Source organism: Xenopus tropicalis, chromosome 1, assembly GCF_000004195.4.
Source record: "Xenopus tropicalis strain Nigerian chromosome 1, UCB_Xtro_10.0, whole genome shotgun sequence".
NCBI lineage: Eukaryota > Metazoa > Chordata > Amphibia > Anura > Pipidae > Xenopus > Xenopus tropicalis.
In genome coordinates, this window is record NC_030677.2 from 74,677,201 (window position 1) to 74,699,062 (window position 21,862).

At 37.2% G+C, this 21,862-nt stretch overlaps 1 protein-coding gene across 2 annotated transcripts; it reads left to right on the plus strand.

Moving 5' to 3' along the window:
- Positions 1-320: 320 nt before the first annotated feature.
- LOC100486839 (alcohol dehydrogenase 1) lies at positions 321-16,279 on the plus strand. Of its 2 annotated transcripts, XM_031903134.1 has the most exons (10): positions 381-997; positions 2,705-2,855; positions 4,205-4,306; positions 4,732-4,873; positions 5,642-5,729; positions 7,643-7,862; positions 10,943-11,203; positions 12,318-12,453; positions 13,840-13,975; positions 15,764-16,279. In XM_031903134.1, exons 4-10 carry the CDS (start codon positions 4,771-4,773, stop codon positions 15,798-15,800), a joined length of 981 nt encoding a protein of 326 aa, XP_031758994.1. In that variant the 5' UTR covers positions 381-997; positions 2,705-2,855; positions 4,205-4,306; positions 4,732-4,770; the 3' UTR covers positions 15,801-16,279. The 2 variants fall into 2 exon arrangements, with proteins under 2 accessions (XP_002934810.3, XP_031758994.1); XM_002934764.5 differs by lacking the exon at positions 2,705-2,855 and having other exon boundaries at positions 321-997.
- Positions 16,280-21,862: the final 5,583 nt, after the last annotated feature.

Here is a 21,862-nt window from a genome sequence, read left to right on the forward strand (position 1 = left end):
GATAGAACATTAGTATTGCAGGTACTGAGTAATTTAAATTGGCAGAGGGAAAAAATGTGTTGCAGTTGTAGTTTTTGTGTTCTGTATTCAAATATAAGCAGTGGTTACTTGGCATACCCCCAGGATTATTTATAATAGTTAAAACATGATATATAATTGCATCATGATATACTGCATATGCAAGCCTGCATAATATCTATATGACGAAATTAGTCTTTGTTTTGGCTCACATTGTCAAATAGCAAAGCCTTCAACACCATCTTTTAGGCGCTGTCTCTTCAACACCATCTTTAAGGCGTTGTCTATAACTACATAGCTATTAATCAGCAAATCACTAATATTCCCTACAGTTGTTATTTTGGTAATTACTTGCCTTTCCCCTGAATACACCTGGAACAAATATCTGTCATGCTACACACCCCTTCAAGAACTGGCTGTGAAATGAAATAAAAAAATCTGCTGTTAGTGAAAGATTTAAACTCCTATATTCCAGACACTCCTGCACTAATATGAATGCAAAGAAAATTGCCTCCAGAGCTTGCACTTCACTGCATCTTATCTCTGGCATGTCATGCCAGTGGTTTGATGCATTTTATACATAATATTACCCCTATGAAAATGGTGCAAGGAAATTTTGTTGACACTTGCAAAATCAGCACACTGCCTGCATTGTATGCCTCTTAAGAAACACTAAAAGTAAGTAGACATACGTTTGTGTGTGAGCTTCAAGTGTGCAAAAGCCAACCCCACCCATAAAACATTATATAAGTGCAAAGATAAATGTGCAGGGATCCCTTGTACTGCTGTGCAGATTGTCTAACAGCCCATTTTATAACAGGCAGGCTAGAATGTAGCTGTGAGCTTCAAACTCCTATGTGGCATCACACCCTCTGTCTGTCCCCCGCCCTGGTATGGCACAGTATAACTGGGCTAAACTGAGTTTATCTTGTACAGACTGCAGCCAGGAAGCACAGATATCATGTCTACAGCTGGGAAAGTAAGCAGTTAGCTTTTAACTTTTTACCTTTATGGGGGTGTGGGTAAATAAGAAGCTGTGTGGTTTGGAAGATCTTTATATGTAACTGATTTTTTTGTACTAGATGTATCCCCCCTAAATACAAATGTAACAATATGCAGTTGTAGCAGCTTATTAAATATTAGATTCCTTTCCAGTAGAATTAAAGTGGTGGTTTGAGTTTATTAACTTTATATGTATATTATAGAATGTCGTATTCCTAGCAACTTTGCAATTGGACTTTATTATATATTATTTATAGTTTTTTAACCATTTTCCCTTCTATTTCTGCCTGCTTCCAGCTTTCAAAAGGGGGTCACAGTCCCGGGGAGGGAAACAATTATTGTTCTGTGAAGCTACAACTTTATTTATTATTATTTTCTTAACTATTCAGTCCCTCATCTATTCATCTTTCAGTTTTTATTCAATCCACTGCCCTGGTAGCTAGGGTAATTTGGACCCTGGCAGCAAAATACCTGCAATAATACCAAACTGGAAAGCTGCTAAATGAAAGCTAAATAACTGAAAAAACAAAACAAAAATTAGTATGCAATTGCAAGTTGTTTCAGAATATCCATGTCTACATAAAAGGTGAACTGCCTCTTTGAAGAAACACTCATTTTGAACAAGGGATGCAATAAATTCAGAATTCAGTTGGGTGCTGGCTGAATCCTATCACTTTTTGAAGGATTTGTATTCAGCCAAAGCAATTCTGAGTTTTAACACTCTGGACACCTGAACAACTGAAAAATTATGGATCCAGTGTATCACTAGTCTCAGCTAATATTTTACAAGGATTCTGAGAGAGTGCATAGATCATACTGTATGTACAGCTGTATTTTCTGTATAGGCATATGCCCATTTCTAGGGCAGAGCTGTCAACCCACCCCCCTCCCCATTTGTTCAGGAGTTACCAGTCTCCTATCCAGCAGCATTCTCATGATGCTTCTGAAAGTCCTATGGTAAATTCTGGCTGCGCAGGAAGTGTCTGATGACGTCTTTGTGACGATTTTCATAAATTTCATAAAAACTGTTATCTTTAGCATAGCTTTGTAGTTTGGTAGTTTGCAGTAGAATTATGTATTTACCCATTTTAGTTTCATCAGAATGTGTACTTTCAGAAAATATATGGTTTTCTGTGGGGGCTCTTATGGAACATTATCTGGGTCGGACTGGGCCGCCGGGACACAGGGGAAAAATCCCGGCCTTTGCTGGCGCTCCCCCTCCTGAACGCTCCTCCCTGAAGCGTCAAATTTATGTGCTCGGGGGAGTTTGTCGGGTGGGGGCCCTGCGAGGGGGGTTAGGGGGGCCCCTACGGAGGGGTTAGAGAACACGCCCACAGGGCCCCTGGGACGGGAGCCCCGGTGGGCCCTTCACACCCCAGTCCAACCCTGAACATTATACACATACTGAGTGTTGAATGTGAAAATTCATATGCACTATTTTCATATTTGTGCCTCTGTACGCCACATAGTTTAATTCACCTGAATGTGTACTTTGCAAAAATATATGGTTTTTGGGCATCATCAAACTGTTCAGTTAAAGTAGCAAAGATCGTTAATCTGCTCTGCTTAAGTACTAGATTTTCAGTCTCATGCATAAATGTATGAACAATGTCCAAACTGCAAATTTTGTACACAAATCGTAGTGCTATTATGCCACAATGTAGCATTCTTTCTATAATTACAGGTGCAAATAAAATTACCTTGGCTACCAATATTGGTGCAAATTGGCATTTGTTTTGGTAAATCGTTACAGGTAGCAGGCCTTAAATTGTGTGTTGGAATGCCACCCCTTCTGGCGTTAGCCTTTAATAACAGAGTTAATAACAATTCATAAGGTAAGCCTGCATTTATTGGTAGGTTCAGAGTTCACTTGTATCATTGCTTTCACTTTCACTACAAGTTTAAATGGGTGTGTATGGGCAAAAGTGTCTTTTTTGAATATGTTTAATGCACTCTTATCCATTTCTGCTGTTTTGCATATGGCTCCTGTTATGGTAAGTATAGTGCTGTATGAGGTGTGTTCCATGGTGATGCCCTATAGGTGTGTAGGGACCCATAGGGTTTAGCACTCCTATCGCTTTAATCCCCTACTGCTTCTTTCTATTACTGTTACTTGGCTGCAAACGGGACAAGCCCTTTAAATCAAACTTTATTGCGGTAGTGCAACGTTTCGGGGCAAGGTGTCCCCTTTATTAAGGTGACTTGAAGGGGACTTGAAGTCTCTCTGCTTTTTATAGTGGGCTCAAATAACTCAAGATAACTATTTAGGAAACAAGTTCCTAAAAGAACTCTTTTAAAACATGTACCTTGTTACAAGGTAAAAAGCAAGCAAATAGCTTAATTGAAAATAGTACTAGTTCTCCAGTCTTGTGTTAATGACAGGATAAATACAATAGCAAATCAGTGCAAAGGATGTCGTGCATGGATATAGCTAAGTCTAGCAACTGGGTTGGACTAACGTTGAATATGGCTGTTGTTAGATGAAATACAGAATTGAGGAATCCGGTGGGAATCCCTGTAGTTTTTTTAAACCTTCCTGTGAGAAAAGTTTTTAGAGAAATGTTTTACCAATAATCTATAAAAGCAGATCAGTGTACCAGTCAGCCAACATTCTGTTTGTGGGCTGTAAAAGCTGAGCACTAACAACCCACAAAACAAAACAAAAAAAACATTGTATTTACATTAATGCAATGGAAATGAATGTGGAGCTCTCTTTATATTGGCAAAAATAAAAGAATATTCTGAATCTGAAACTGCTGGTATATTTTATTGAGCACTTACCATCATTTATGATTAATATCAGCCCTACTGTGTACAGCACACTAATCTGAAAAAGATAATCAACAAAAAATGTAAAAACACATAGCAAAGCAACTACACAGTATAATGCAGGAATTAATAAAAGTAAGCACATATAAACTGAGAAATGCCTTTTATGAGAGAGCGATTGGTAGCACAATCATTAATAAATGACATGATATAAAGGCGGAACAATATGAACATTGTTATACTTCAGTACCACAAAAATTTTTGTTGTTTATTATAATAATTAACTATTATTCCTTCTCTTGATGGGATCTCCGTGCAATAACTTCACATATAACTAATTATAACTTGCTTATCGAGGTTAAATGAGTATTTCGCCAAAAGAGTGCTACAAATACATTTGATTGTTTCTTTACAGGTGATTAAGTGCACAGCAGCCGTGGTCTGGGAGCCTGGCCAACCCTTCAGCATCGAGGACATTGAAGTTGCTCCTCCAAAGGCTCATGAAGTTCGAGTGAAGGTGAGAATTGCTCGCAACATAGGTTTATTGCTTTATTACACCCTCACTTGTTATATTATGACTGTTCTTGTATACTCACATAGCCATAATGCTACAGTTTTTTGTCATGTTTAGTTAGCATAAATAGGTGAATCCAAGCAAGAAGAGACTAATCATTTACGTAGATTTTGGCTTTCCTAAGATGCCATTCATCATCAGCTTCATCATCAGTCTGCAGAGCTCAATCTGGTATAGGTCATAAAAAGTATATATTCTGCTAGGGTTTTTATGGAGCTAGTTAAATTGGATATATTTAATATTATGCATTTTGTATTCAGGAATCATAAAGGTACCAATAAGGTTTGGGGATTGCTAAATTAGATTATCTCATGTTTTGTTTTTACCCTTCAGAATATAAATCAAGATTTTTATATTCTTTAATACAGATTGTTGCATCTGGAGTATGCCATACAGATTACCATGTCATGAGTGGATCAGTAGATAATATCAAGTACCCATTGATTCTGGGGCATGAAGGTGCTGGTATAGTGGAAAGTGTGGGAGAAGGAGTAAAAAAAGTAAAACCAGGTAAGACTTGGTCAGCTGTAAAACTAGACACAATGCTGGATCCAACAGCACAGTGTGTTATCTTTCTTTTGTGTTTTGGGAGATATTTACAGCAATAAAGAGAAATGTATTTTAGATGTATTTAATGTATTTTACAATGCCAATGCAAAGAAAAGTATCCTTATATTAAATACTAATTATTAAAAAAAGATTGTTACAATTTGCATAGAATAGTTCCCATTGAATTTTACATGACCTTGACAGCTTTTTAGATGGTGTATCTATACATTTTGTTTCAAAATTTTGACACATAATAATGTTTTTAATGAAACATCATGTTTTTAGCTAAAAAAAAATGAATTTGTGTTAAAAATAAAATAAGACCATTGGTAAATCTGCGCCTTAGGGGCCCATTTATTAATGTTTGTATTTTTCTAATTTTCACGAATCATGGTTCATAAAAATCGTTGATTATACTAATTACATAAAATCTCATACATAATCTCACATTTTGTTAAATCTGCCGCTAATTGTAAAATGACTCAAAAAACTATACTGAATGTTGAGTTAAGTTACTCCTTTAAAGAAAGTTTTTACTTTATACTTGATCCCACTCATTTGGAAGGAGAAAATGATCAGTTAAACATCAATATAAAGATCTATGCCCGAGACACAAAACAATAATAATGTATAAAATTTAAGCAGAGCATATTGCTCAATATGTTATACACTCTATAAATGTTTTAGCTTTTTGAAACAACTTTTTCAAATTCTTGTCTTTCTCCCTAGGAGACAAAGTCATTCCTCTGTCGCTTCCCCAGTGTGGAAAATGCCTTTTATGTTTAAATCCCAAGAGCAACATATGCGAAAAATCTGAGTTAGTTTATTCTTTTCTGAATACACTAGTTAAAATAATGTTATATGTTTGATATGATTCTGTTGTTGTGATCAATTATTTATTGATGGTAGCAATACTACATGATCCGTTAAGTGTGTATGATTGTACCATGGAAAGCTCAATAGAATAGAGATACCTTTTCTGAACAGCAAGGCTACTGAGCAAATAGTTGGGCAATAGCAACAGCTGATACAATGCCTCTCCACTTCAAAGCTACTCCTTTGTTTTTCCAAAAGGAACTACTCATTTACTCTATCCCTATACTTACCTCTTGGGGGCTCATTTATTAAAGCACGACCGTTTCTGAATACAAAAAAAAAGTATTTTTGTACTGTGCGTATTTTTTGCAACTTTTTTGTTAATTTGCGACAAAATCATATTTGCGAAAGTTTCGGATTCATTCAAGCTTCGGTATCATGACTTTCCTTGGGCCAGGTTGGAGCTGCAGAGTGCCATTGTGTCCTATGGGAGGCTTCCAAAAACATGCACAGAAGGATCAAAGTCAGAACGATTTTCCAGCCGTTTACAATCGTTCGGATACGAAAATTTTGTGTCTTTCGGATCACCAATATGATATTATCATGACTAATACGTTTTTGTTCGTAAGCATTTTCGTGATATTTGCGATCATCAGAAATTATCGTATCTAATCCGAATTTTACCCATTTTGGATTCGAACTCGTACTTTGATGAATCAGCCCCTTGGAGTTATTGTTCTGGTAGGGCTCCCAATGGTATTCTAACCTCATTATATTTCCTCTGTGGAATAACTGTTCAACTACCTAGCACAGGCAACCTAGCGATGCAGTAGCAATGCAGCTCAATCTAGCTGGGAATCATCAGAGGGCCGAAGATATAGGTCCTACCATAACACTGTTTTGTAGCTGCAAAAATTCACATGACCATGAACAATATATGGAGCAATACCTCCCAAGAAATCTATATAGAGCAGTAAACCATCCTGTATAATGGCATAATAAATTCATACCTGAGGATACTAAATTTAACAAACGGAAATTGGGAAATTATCACCCATCTAATTCTATATCATACTTTTACACAGATCGGCACATGAATGTTATATATAGACAGAAAGTGAAAATATATATATATATATAATAGAGAGAGAGAAAGAAAATGAAGAGAAAATTTATTGTGAGATTGACATATCAGTCTTACCAAAGACCTTTATCTTGATAATAAATTGTGATATAAAATAAATCTTTTTCTTTTCACAAAAGAACAGGGAGTTCAATTACTTAATTTTGCTATAGTTTATCCAGGAGCATTGCTAAGCTCCTTGTTGTAGCTCCCACCCTTACCAGTCAGGTTATCCCAGTGGTGGGCAATAAAAAGGGCAACCCTTTGTGAGGCTCAAAAAGAAAGTAAGGGGAAGGTAAAACTCGGTCCTTGAATAAAACGAGGCAGTAGAATTGTTAATGAATCAGATAAAAGTGAGTGTAGGACTGTCCAGACTGGACTGATGACTTTGAAGCAGTTGGTCAGCTTTAAGTATATTGCAATATATTGCTTAAAGGGGAGTAGCTTAGTGCACAGAATGTCTTAATGTCCTATATATTGATAATGGGTAAGTGCAGAGGACCTATTGTATGTCAGTATGTAAATAATTATATTTAATTTTGAATTTCCCCATAAACTTCTAGACTTCATATGATAAGCTGTAGAACAGAATTTGGCCCAAAATATATTGTTTTTGTGCACAGTTATTTTCAGTATTTTGGCTGTCATTGTGCATATTTGTAACTCTATGTAGCTGTAAAATTATATTTAAACAAATAACTAGCTATACAATAATAAAGCTAGACTAATTAGGATGTTTCAGTGTATCTACTTTTACAATATTGATCAGCTTATTACCTAAATTTGAACAGTTTTGGAAAATATTCTGGACTCATGTTGGACAACACCAGTAGATTTACATGCAAGGGGAAGCTGATTTACCACTTTGTAAGAACCAGCACCTTTACTGAATACACTGTCTTGGATGAGATATCCGTTGCTAAGATTGATGACAATGCTCCTCTCGATAAAGTGTGTTTAATCAGTTGTGGATTTTCCACTGGTTACGGCTCTGCTGTGAAGATTGCTAAGGTGAGGGCTTTGTGTATTGTTAGAATTTTACAAAATAATTTAAGTTTATGTAACCCTTTCTTGGCACACTCACTTAACTTGGCTGTGTATAGGCTTAGGAAAACAGGAGATTTGTTGTTCTCTTGAATTATAGATACTGGGAACTGGAAAGTAGCGCAGTGCCTCCACCTAGTGGATGCGGAGGAACAGACCCCAAAGGACTTTCCACTAGGAATAATCACACAGGTTTGCAGAAATATCAAACTTTATATAACGGTCAAAATAGAATATAACACAGCTTTGGGGATAACTGATAATCCTGCTCTGAGGAACCCTGTGCAGCCTATCCACTGCTGGCACAGTCAGTTTCTATCACAGTTTCAGATCACAACCCCTTTTGTCAGTTCAATTCCTTCCCCAAGAGCTCTTTAGTCCCCTCAGGTAGCGCTACCTGCCCCAGAGTACCTTCCCCTTTGAAAAGGTGGCTGCTCCCACGTAGCAGGCAAACGAGCAATACCTGTTTACTCCAGGGGACACACACAGAGATACACAGAGGACTATAATCACCAGCAGCCCCACAGACTTCTCTTTTTGCAGTCTGAACAGTTTGTACTGGCTGCTTACTCTGGCTCTCTCTTTCAACACTGGCAAACAACAGCAGGGGCTCCCTTTATAAACTGCTGGGCCCGCCCCTAGATTTTTGGCTCCAAACCTTAGGCACACCTCTCCCAGATGTGCACTGGGGCATCCAGCCAATCGGATCCCTCCCCAGTCTGTAGCTAGGCTGGATGAGGTCACAGACTGATAAACAGGGGACAGGGTTCTCTGATCCCCTACATTTAGAATTTAGAGTTTACAATTTGTTCTGAATTGATCTAATTAGATTAGATTAGTTATATCCATTGAATAGTAAAATTGATATTGAATGATCAGGATTTTTTCATGAAAAACTGGAATCTATGTAGAAACTCTAATTCACACGTTGATAAATCAGTCTCCTTACTGTTTACTCTGCAGGTGTTCTAGCAAAACAAAAGGCTAATAAGTGCTCATATATACTCTACTTTGCATGTCTCTGGGTTGTTAAATAGAACTTTGCTGTATGCTGCCCTACAGTGCCCCACAGAGCATCTGAAATTCTGCCTGAGAAGCAAATACAAGGTGGTATATCCACATATATTAACTAACTGCAGGCCCTAAGCTAACATTCTCAAACCTGTCCCTTTTCTCAAGATGTGGGGGTACTGTGGACCCTGAATCCAAAGATGTTGGGGCAGATTTATTAACATTCTAATTTTCGTAGTTTAGAGTTCTTGAAACCCCCAGCTAAACTTATTTCCTCAAAAACCACGAATGTCTAGTCATTTATTAAAAAATCCAAATTTAAAAAGCATGAACAAAAAAAAGATGCAGAAAAAACAAGACCTTCCAGTTGTAAGGGACACCTACCATTAGTTTCTACATGATCTCAATATAATGGCATGTTTTTTCTTTCGGACTTGTTGCAGTTTTGGTGCATAATAAATCACAAAAAAATTGTGTTTTTTCTCATATACGATATGAGATCATATCATTTTGACATCATATCATAATTTGAAAGAAATCGGAATCATAAAAAAAGCGTTCATAAATGCCCACCTAAGTCATCAATGTCCCTTCTCTGACTTCAGTAGTTCCCTCCAGGGTAGAGACATGTGTAGCCCCATATTTGTAGCACTGGGTCTCATTTTTGTTACCCACAGACACAACAAGCCTATAGGTGAGCCACCATTTCTTTCTTTCTTTTTAACACTTTGTTGTTATTGTAAGAAATGAATCAAAACTGGAATTATGCAATGTTGTGTTTTTTATTATAAGCCCCCAATAGTCTTTCTACTGGTCAAATACAAATGGAAAATAATTCCTCCTTCTACCTGTCTTCTACCAATATTATAGCTCTTTCTTTTATAAATAAATGACACTATCAGTTCATCTTTATAACTGAAGAGCATACCTGTACAATAGAACACCTTTATAATTACATATTAATGGTGTCCAATCCACAAGAAACACAGAGAATAAAAGGTCCATAACAAAGTGTTCAAGGGGACTCTCCACAGGATACAATGAGTCAACCTTCTGGCTTAATACATAGAGTAACAAAGAGTAAATTGATGCAGGATAATACAGCATAATATAATGAAGCTAGTCCATAAAGGTTTGTATTAACTATAAAAAAAATTAAATTAATTATATACCTTAAGCAGCAAGTTTGATTATAAATAAGATTATTAGAATTTTCAAACTATTGACAAATTTACCCAGAGCTTTAATTTCAAGTTCATGCATTTTCCAAACATTTAAATACAGTATCAAAACCAGGGTATAATTAAATATTCAGCTGCTTGGGTTAAAAAAATACTAGTACATTTATTTAAAATTAGTCGTCTTTGTATATTCAGAATGCATGTAATGGCACCTTAAATCAGTTTATATGACAGAATGATTGTCAATTGGTCAAATGATTAGGCCCAATGTTGATTAAAGGAGTATTAACAGTCCTTTTTTGACAATTCTTTCTGTAACTTATGTTTTATAAACAATATATGTATTGCTCTTTTGTGGAATACAGTAAAACAGTACCTTTTGGGTTTTCTTATAACTACAGACATAGTATTAACATTTGCTTCTAAAGCAATTAGGTCATACAATATCTTGCATCATATTTCTTTTAACCTCCACTCAGTCAGTCAGTTACATGTCATATAGTATACATGAGTATACTTATTAATGTAACATTCACTGGATTTATGGATGGACTTAGGTCACATCCATTACTTTATTGCCTTTGCTCTTTTAACATATAGAAGACCACTTTCACAGTAGCATATTTATGTGGCAGTGTATAGTGGCCCCTGTGCAAACACATATTGCCCAACATGTTTATAGCTAAGATGGCTTTAAGTTTTAGTTAAGTCCTACAACCAAAACATAATTGTAAAACAAAAAAATAATGGATGTAGGGTTGGAAAAGCAGATATATGCAAGGACATCTGTCTGGATGGATGTTCATTCCACATTGTTTTATTCCCTTATAAATGACCTATTTCTATACTCTGCAGGTTGAGCCGGGATCCACATGTGCTGTGTTTGGCCTGGGTGGTGTTGGCCTGTCTGGAATTATTGGCTGTAAGGCAGCTGGTGCTTCTAGAATAATTGGAGTGGACACAAACAGCAAAAAGTTTACAGCAGCCAAAAATGTAGGAGCCACTGAATGCATCAATCCAAATGATTATAAGGAACCAGTCCATGAAGTGCTGACAAAGATGACTGGGCTGGGAACAGACTACTCACTTGAGTTTGTGGGAGATACCAATGTTATGGTTAGTAAACACATCTAAATGGTAACGCATACATTATAGGGCTCATTTACCATTGCAGCAGAAGTGCAGCTGTGCTAAAAACGATGCAGTTGTTGAGTACACAATTATGCTCATTTTCACACAATGGTGGCAATTGTTAGTAGTTGTAACTCTCAAGCATAGTGAGAACATATTGGTCACACTAGAATGAGAAATATAGTGTGCAAGCCATCTGTTCTGTCAGCTTTTCAGTTAACCATGTTTCTACTTATGTGTACTTTTACCACAAGTGATATCTCCAAATCTGGAGCAACCATGGTAATGGCTCCTAATGGGGAAGATGATGGCATATGGGGGGCTGTTGATTTGAGGGGTCTCTCTTTTAGCAGGTTAATCTAAGCTTGGTTTTCTCTCCTCCAACAGAAAGGTTTTAATGGGATAATGTTGTTTTAGTCCAAAAACAGCTAACAGGTTTCATGTCAGATAATTTATATATTATTTTTCACATTTATGTTTTTGGTTCAATACAAATTATTTACATTTTTTTCTCTTCATTAAACACCTTCATTTCCACCAGAACCTGAGAGCTCCTTTGGGTACCTAAAGCCCTTTATTTTACCTATTTTAAAAAATAAGGAATATTGATAGCACATTTCCTGAGCAGCAACATTCTTTCACTCACATAGAACCATACAAATCATTGCAGCCATGTGCTAATATACTCCTGCTGTGCCATACCACAATCTTAAATATCAATATGCCTTAAACCACCTCCCCCCAAATAACAGGCCTGCGGCTGAGTTTCTTCCACTGTGGCGATGGTATACTTTATAGGAATACTGACGAAGGTGTGCAAAGGATGTGGTTTGGGTTGTTGCATAAAGAATTCAACACAATTTGTAGCAATCTATAGCAACAAATGGGATGTTTGCTTTTAAACAGGTGACCAGTAAATACTACCTGTTGATTGGTTGCTATGGGTTACTGCTTCTGGGCAATAATAAATGTGCCTTTTATTACATAACCCTGTAACTATGTTAAGTAATAGTACTTCCCCTTTGAATTAATAAATCTTAGATTTGGATTCACTCTCTCCGGAGTAATTCTCATATTTCATTGCTTTTACATTTCCTAGTTGTCTGCTCTTCTGTCCACCAACTTTGCATCTGGAACAACAGTTATTGTTGGCTTAGCTCATTATACAGCAAAGATGAACTTCAATCCAATGGTGCTGCTCACAGGACGCACTTTGAAAGGAGGCTTACTTGGAGGTAAATTGCAGTACTAAACCTAGTATAGTACTTTTACATTTGATTCTAAACAATATACTGTGTGCAATAGACTAAATTTGCCGGGTTTTCATAGTGAAATCCAGGAACCATGATTGACATGCTTACACCCACACTGCCACTCCCCCTTAACGCCACAAAACTTAGACACAGCCATATATGTTTTCCATGATACATTTCCTCATATAATGTACATTTATATTAATATATTAATATTATATATTATTACAGTGCACAAAACAGCAATGCAACCTTATTTCTAAGGTTTATTTAATCTCAACCGCCCCCAAGTACAGTGTGTTATACTGATGTTTTTTATGTCCTGTGACTACAAACCAAATATAAAGAAGTATACAGTATATGCAGTGCCAGATTCATATATACATATATCTCGTAGGTTGTGACAGCACTCACAGGAGTTTTTGCGCAAAAACTCCTGTGAGTGCTGTCACAACCTACAAAAAATGTATATCGATTTCCTGCACTGGCACCCAGGTATTATCTTATGCTAAAGGTGTGCTGTTTACATGCTTTCTATACAGTATATATATATATATATATTAGTGCAAGCTTTATGTTTCATGCCTCCAGAAAACCAACAGCACTATAAATACAGTAATATTGTGTATATGCAATACTATCTACAATTAAATTGCAGAACACAGAGATTGGTGTGAAAAAAGCACATCACAAAATTTTATATTACACTTAGCACCACATTCTGAGTTCCACTTATGGGGTTCCATACCTACTTGCTACTTCATATTTTATTGTGTTCCTTTATGTGCCATCCTAAAAAACTAGTGAATAATGCTACAGCAAATTAAAGGCATCTACTTGTAAGGTGATTTTTATTTTATTATGATGTACACACTGCTTTGTTTGTCCAGCTGGTGGTTTAGTGGTGAGAATATGTGTGTGCTAACAAACAGATATATTCACAGAGTTACTTAATAATCCTTGTTAGTGCTGTGTGAGGTAGGTGGAAAGAGCAGGTCATAAATGGGACATTGTTACCTGGCACAGATTGGAAGCATACAAAAGACACCATCAATAGGAACTGAAAGGATATAAAAAGCTCCATGGCCATATAAAAGCAAGTAGCTGTGTCAGAAAGCTATTATGCTTGCTTAATAAAGTGACCTGTACTTGATGCTAGCTTAGCTGCATGCATTCCTATTGGTGGCAAAACAATCTTATTGGGTTTATTTAATGTTTAAATGTTTGTTCCTAGACTTAGGTTATATAAAGCCAAATTACAAAAGGATCTCTTTTGTATATATATATATATATATATATATATATATATATTTATTTATTTTTTTTTTTTTTAATATATAGTATACAATTATTACTACTCTATTACAGGATGTAAAAGCAAAGATATCCCAAAACTGGTTTCTGATTTAATGGCAAAGAAATTTGACCTTGACGGACTGATAACTCACAAGATGCCACTTGCAAAAATCAATGAAGCCTATGATGTCCTGACCAAAGGAGAAAGGTAGGTTATTGCTAGTTACTGATGTCAGTGCAACAAAGCAGAAAGGTAGGTTATTGCTAGTTACTGATGTCAGTGCAACAAAGCAGAAAGGAAGGTTATTGTTAGTTACTGATGTCAGTGCAAATCACACTTGCACACATTAGGGCTGATTCACTAAAGTGCGATAAAACGTGCGCTATTTATAGCGTGCATTAAAAATTTTATCGCGTCTAAATTTTTGCGACTTATCGCACTATTCACTATAAGCATACTTGCGCTAATTTACGCACGATATTGTATGCGTTATTTAACTTGCGAAGACTATTTTCGTTCGGTATTTGCGGGTATATGCGTTAATTAACGCCCGCGTATAGTCGCCACAAATAGATAGTAGCCGCATATGAATTGTCGCCACATATATATGGTAGCATATAAATGGTAGCATATATATGGTAGCATATAAATGGTAGCATATAAATGGTAGCATATAAATGGTAGGATATAATTAGTAGCTGCTTATAAATAGTAACTGCTAGTGATGAGCGAATCTGTTCCGTTTATTTTTAGCGAAAAATTTGCAATGTCGTGCGGCCAAAAAAATTGTTGCCCGCGACTATTTATATGCAGCTACAATTGCTGAAATGTTTCGCCAGGCATGGATTTGCGGCGAATTTTTGGACGTGTGGCGAATTTTTCCACGGCAAATTTTTTCATGCGTTTGCCATTGGCGGATTGTTTTGCGAAACGCATGAAAAAATTTGCTGCACGTCCAAAAATTCGCTGCAAATCCATGCCTGGCGAAACATTTCAGCAATTGTAGCCGCATATAAATAGTCGCGCGAATAAACGCACGCCATGTTAGCCATACACGCCAATACTTTCGTCAAATTACTGTATTAAAAATTACCATTTCCCTGCAAACTAGAGGCTGCGTCACTGTAGGGCCAACACAGACTTGAATAAATAGCACTGCAAAGTCCATATTTTATTGCCAAAAGCTCATTTACTGTACTTTTCTATAATTATCTCCTGCCTCAAGTAGGTGTTATTTTTCGCATAGCCTAATGCGATATTTAGCGTGCCTAAGTGATTGTGAATCATGCATTAGTATTCTTTTCAGCGCGCTAAATAACGCACGCGTTAAAATTAACGAATGCGGTTGCGTGAAAAATAGCGCATGCGATACGCAACTTAACGCACGCGGTAATACTGTAGTGAATCGTGCGCTGATTTTCACGTCTATTTTATCGCAAAAAAAGTGCAATGAAATTAATCGCACTTTAGTGAATCAACCCCATTATGTTTAATAAATATTCTGTGTAAAAAATAATAGCACTACCGTCAAAAGATCTTGTTACTATTCTGACTTTTTAAGGGTTCTGGTTAACCCAGTGTAGCTGTTCTAGAATGCAGTACTTAAAGCATGTTACAGAACACCTTAAAAGTGCCCAGAGCTTCATGCTGTTATGATAACTAAAGTTTTAAGATAAAGAATACCTACTTGATATATAGTTAGCAAGCACAAATATTAGATTTCAATGGAGAATTCTCAGTATAAAGAATGTTCTTCTTGAATTGAATCTGGCCCACTTTGGTGCATTAATGATCACCTAAAGTGTCTCCATAAGGCTTTAATATCTTATATACTATTTCTATGTGATACATTTCTATAATTAATAAGACCATGTCAGTTTCACTATTAAAAAAATAGCTTACAGTGTTTTATTTCCCTATTCATGTATTGGAAACAGCTGGGCATGGTAAGTCTTGTAAAAAGATTAAATATTTTGTCTCTGCTTTCGTTTACAGCCTTCGTACTATTTTGATGATGAGTTCGTGTGAATGATGATGATGAGTTCGTCTGTTGAAATCAACTCAGAAACAACCTGGATTATATACTATAAATACAGATAATATTAGTCCAGTTTCATTTGCTAATGGCTAAATAGAAAAAAAATTCCTGCTTTTTGTGATTTTACTCACATTGCACCTTGAACTGGTCCCAGTGAGACAACAAGTTCCTGTATAAAAAATCATCATCATTGCAGAACTTGAGCTCCATCTTCCTCCAGGCTGAACGGTGACCCCATACAAGTCTTATACTGCAAGTTCAGCATTTGCATTTCATAGAAGACTCTGTATGTGAGTGTCACTATAGAAAACTGCAATTTACTCTTCTAACAGCTGGTGTATCTGTAATCTGCAAAAAAAACACAAGGCCATAGAGTTTGCTGGTCTTTGGTCATTACTGTTCAGAGCTGCTGGCATATTTGGGTCATTGGTTGCCTATGTGTCTGCTTTAATAAAGGATGGATACAAAATTTATTGTTGCTTTGTGTTTCTAAATTTCTGCAGAGCACAATCTGCATTTTTTGTGTTTTTTTACAAAAACAAAAATACTCATCTTTATGACTTGAACATGCAGCTCCACTTTCTAAAGCTCTATAAGTGAGTTGGGTCTGCAGCTGCACACAATGGTGGCTCCTTAACTATGCTATTTGGGGAAAATATTGCAATGCCCAGGATATTTGGTCAACCAAATATCCTCCAGTGAATGTTGGGGGAAAAACTGTTTAATACAGAAGTCCACAGTTGTTGGGTGGCTGGATGTTCCCAGAAAACATGGAAAATAAGTCTGAAGTTTGAGAGTAAAGCTTTGCAAGCCTGTGGGGTGTTAAATAGGCATGATTGAGAAATTTTATTTTGTTGAATCTATGTCTGGCATTGTTATTTCTGGAACTTGCTCTATTGCATCATCCCAAGTTTCTTCATCTAGGTCTGGAACATCTCTCTGCCATTTTTCTTTGGCTAGTGGATTAGGGGCAGGCTGCCATTGTAAAGTATAAAACCACTAGAAAACCTTTCCTTTGTCCGATTAATGTAAGTATTTTTCAAGGGAGTTTATCTATTGAAAAGGTATTGCAGGTATTGGAAATACATGGCAAGGGGTAACTCTAACTCCTCTTTGAGAGTTACAAATTGTTTCAGTTCACCATCTTTTACTATATCCTGTAGTATTTTTTTCCCATATCTGCCCATCGACTTATCTCTGGGACAGAGGAGAGGTAGTTAAGTGAATAGTTCCCTATAGAGGAGATCAGGGCTGCCATATCGGGTGTGGTCCCTGTGTAAGCTGGAGGGATATTTTCCAGACCGTGGGATCTGCTGTATGGTAGTCCCACCTCCCCTGCTGTATGGGTAGTAGCTCTGTCACATACATGTTAATTGTACTAAAGAACATGATGGTTAGTGATCTGAAAACCATTCACCTGTATATTTCAGTCTAGTACTTAGTAGAATGGTTTTATGTTTATTAATATTGTCAGTAAACATTATAGCTACTCTTATAGTGTAAAATGTTTTTAAAGTGCACTGAATTTAGACATATAAAGCAACCAATAACCGGTACAAGAGGTGAAGAGGGCACTGCCCAAAAGAGCTTACAATCTACAAGGAGAAAGGTTTGAGACAAAAGGTGTGGGAATGGGCAAGATCAGAGTTAAGCAATGTGAGAGGTGTGGCACAGGTTATTGCTTTTATCATTTGATAAATGATTGGATATGAGGCGTGAAGGACAGGGCAGAATCAAGGATAACCCCAAGGCACCAGGGTTGGGAAGATGGGGTGATAGTAGAATTGTTAACAGTGATAGATACCTTGGGAACAATGTGGGTGTTGGATGGGGGAAAGAGAACCAATTCAGTCTTAGCGAGGTTTAATTTAAGGTAACGTTGGGACATCCAGGTAGAAATAGGAGCTCTGGGTTGAGATTAGGAGAGAAAAGATAAATATGAGTATCGTCTGCATAGAGGTGGTACTGAAAGCCAAAAGAATAGATTATTTTGCCAAGTGAGGAGGTATAGAGAGAAAATAGTAAGGGGCCAAGGTCAGAGCCTTGAGGAACCCTGACTGAAAGAGGCAAGGGAGAAGATGATGCTCCATTGTTAGAGACACTGAAAGATCGATCTTAGAGATAAGATAAAAACCAGGATAAGGCAGTGTCATGAAGGCTGAGAGAGTGGACAGACTGGAGGAGAAAATGGTGATCCACAATGTCAAAAGCAGCTGGGAGATAGAGAAGTATTGAGTAGTGGTGTTTGGCTTTAGCCGATAAAAGGTCATTAGTTAGTTGGGTTAGAGCAGTTTCCCTGGAGTGTTGTTGTCTAAAACCATATTGTAGGGGATCCAGCAGGTTACTGTCAGAGAGGAATAGTGTTAGTTGGTTATAAACTAGGTGCTAGAGTAGTTTAGAGATGAGTGGGAGCAGAGAGATAGGTTGGAGGTTACTAAGATTTGTTTTTTCAGATAAGGGGTTACAAGTGCATGTTTCAGTTGGGAGGGAACGATTCCAGTAGAGAGCGAGAGATTGAATAGATGAGTTAAGGCTTTGATAAGACAGGGGTTGGCATTGCATAGAAGTTTGGTAGGAATGGGATCAAGCGGGCAAGTAGTCAGATGAGCAGAAGCCAAAAGTTTTGAGACTTACTCTTCAGTCACTGAGGAGAAGGAGCCAAGAAGAGATTAATTTAAGAATAATTAGAGTATAACCTGCTACTACTATATTGTCAGTTTTGGCAGTATCAATGTTGGGTGGGTATTGCTTCTGCCAAGTGCCCTGTGTTTGCAAGTTTACAACTGGCATTTAATTATTATTAATATTTCTGCCCACACCTTTTGAAAGAAATATTGGCAGGATTATGTAGTATTGAACATTTTACTCTCATGATGACAGTGCAAAAAAATGTTATTATCATGCCTCCATTTAAAGGAAATGTATGTATGAATGAATAATGCTTGTATGCTATTTTACTATTAAAAACCATAATCCATGTAAACATAACAATATGATGTGTGGTATTCAATAAAACAAGATTAAGGCTCCTATTTACAAATGTTCATAAAATTGTCTATAACTCTTTTTTTTAGCAGCACACTGAGGTTATGTTAAACAGTTTATTTCAGTGATATTTCTTGAGAAAATAGTATTTATTAACAAGTTATGACTATATTATTAAATGATATTATAGCCAATGAAGTAATATCAGTAATCAGTTATTTTTACATGATATTAATTAGCAAATAATTCACTAATAATACATTTTTCAATATCATTCTTTCCCATTCTTCATTACTCTTGTTGACATCACATCTCTCCCAAACATTGGTGTCCTCACTGCGTGCCTAAAGTAGTATGTAGCTTGACATAAGAGTGAAGTCTGTAAAAATTTTATTGGATCAATAGGGCAAACTACCATAAAGAATAAATCACATGAAAAGCATGACTGCATGGACCAAGTAGCAGTAGAATTAACATGCATATATATCCTGACACAAGTTCTAAATGCAGCAGTGTCCTTGAGGTGCTGACAGCTGTAGAAGTAGCTGGATACTGGTTTAAGTCTGTGTACTTGCCAGCGATGCTACCATGGGGGAGAAGATGGATATGGCGTGTTTCTTCCACAGCATGGGCTACAAAATGGAGTCTAGATTCCCACAATGAATTCCTGCATATATGGCAAATAGCCAGCAGGGAGATCTCCTCAAATGAGTGATGGATAATGAGAGTTTATGCTGGAGACACGACAAGTGGAATGATATATATTCATTTTTGCACCAACTCTTGTGAGTACAGTGCCTTCTCTTGTTATATATATATATATATATATTTATAGCAAAAAAAGGGAAAGTTGTGCTCAACCACTAAATTTTAAACCATTAGGCGGGGGTGCAATGAGGTTGTGACCACGAAATACATAGAAACAACAACAAGAGATCCTCTGCACTCACCCATTATCAATATATAGAACATTAAGACATTCGGTGCATTTAAGCTACTAAGAAATGCCCTTCCCTTTAAGCAAAACAGGGATTGTTTGTCCATATATTGCAATATACTTCAAGCTGGCCAACTGCGTCAAAGTCATCCCTTTTGACCAGTTCCTACACTGACTTATGCGATTCATTAAGAATTCTACTGCTTCAATATACATTTAGCCAAGGGACTAAGTTTTACCTGCAACTTACTTGCTTTCAAGGTTAAAACCCCCATATGGTTGCCCTTTTATTGGCTCCACTGGGATCACCTGACTGCAGCTGGGAGGGGTGGGAGCTACAACAAGGAGCTGGCCACTGCTCCTGTATAAGCTATAGCAAAAAAAGGGAAAGTTGTGCTCAACCACTAAATTTTAAACCATTAGGCGGGGGTGCAATGAGGTTGTGACCACGAAATACATAGAAACAACAACAAGAGATCCTCTGCACTCACCCATTATCAATATATAGAACATTAAGACATTCGGTGCATTTAAGCTACTAAGAAATGCCCTTCCCTTTAAGCAAAACAGGGATTGTTTGTCCATATATTGCAATATACTTCAAGCTGGCCAACTGCGTCAAAGTCATCCCTTTTGACCAGTTCCTACACTGACTTATGCGATTCATTAAGAATTCTACTGCTTCAATATACATTTAGCCAAGGGACTAAGTTTTACCTGCAACTTACTTGCTTTCAAGGTTAAAACCCCCATATGGTTGCCCTTTTATTGGCTCCACTGGGATCACCTGACTGCAGCTGGGAGGGGTGGGAGCTACAACAAGGAGCTGGCCACTGCTCCTGTATAAGCTATAGCAAAAAAAGGGAAAGTTGTGCTCAACCACTAAATTTTAAACCATTAGGCGGGGGTGCAATGAGGTTGTGACCACGAAATACATAGAAACAACAACAAGAGATCCTCTGCACTCACCCATTATCAATATATAGAACATTAAGACATTCGGTGCATTTAAGCTACTAAGAAATGCCCTTCCCTTTAAGCAAAACAGGGATTGTTTGTCCATATATTGCAATATACTTCAAGCTGGCCAACTGCGTCAAAGTCATCCCTTTTGACCAGTTCCTACACTGACTTATGCGATTCATTAAGAATTCTACTGCTTCAATATACATTTAGCCAAGGGACTAAGTTTTACCTGCAACTTACTTGCTTTCAAGGTTAAAACCCCCATATGGTTGCCCTTTTATTGGCTCCACTGGGATCACCTGACTGCAGCTGGGAGGGGTGGGAGCTACAACAAGGAGCTGGCCACTGCTCCTGTATAAGCTATAGCAAAAAAAGGGAAAGTTGTGCTCAACCACTAAATTTTAAACCATTAGGCGGGGGTGCAATGAGGTTGTGACCACGAAATACATAGAAACAACAACAAGAGATCCTCTGCACTCACCCATTATCAATATATAGAACATTAAGACATTCGGTGCATTTAAGCTACTAAGAAATGCCCTTCCCTTTAAGCAAAACAGGGATTGTTTGTCCATATATTGCAATATACTTCAAGCTGGCCAACTGCGTCAAAGTCATCCCTTTTGACCAGTTCCTACACTGACTTATGCGATTCATTAAGAATTCTACTGCTTCAATATACATTTAGCCAAGGGACTAAGTTTTACCTGCAACTTACTTGCTTTCAAGGTTAAAACCCCCATATGGTTGCCCTTTTATTGGCTCCACTGGGATCACCTGACTGCAGCTGGGAGGGGTGGGAGCTACAACAAGGAGCTGGCCACTGCTCCTGTATAAGCTATAGCAAAAAAAGGGAAAGTTGTGCTCAACCACTAAATTTTAAACCATTAGGCGGGGGTGCAATGAGGTTGTGACCACGAAATACATAGAAACAACAACAAGAGATCCTCTGCACTCACCCATTATCAATATATAGAACATTAAGACATTCGGTGCATTTAAGCTACTAAGAAATGCCCTTCCCTTTAAGCAAAACAGGGATTGTTTGTCCATATATTGCAATATACTTCAAGCTGCAGTCAGGTGATCCCAGTGGAGCCAATAAAAGGGCAACCATATGGGGGTTTTAACCTTGAAAGCAAGTAAGTTGCAGGTAAAACTTAGTCCC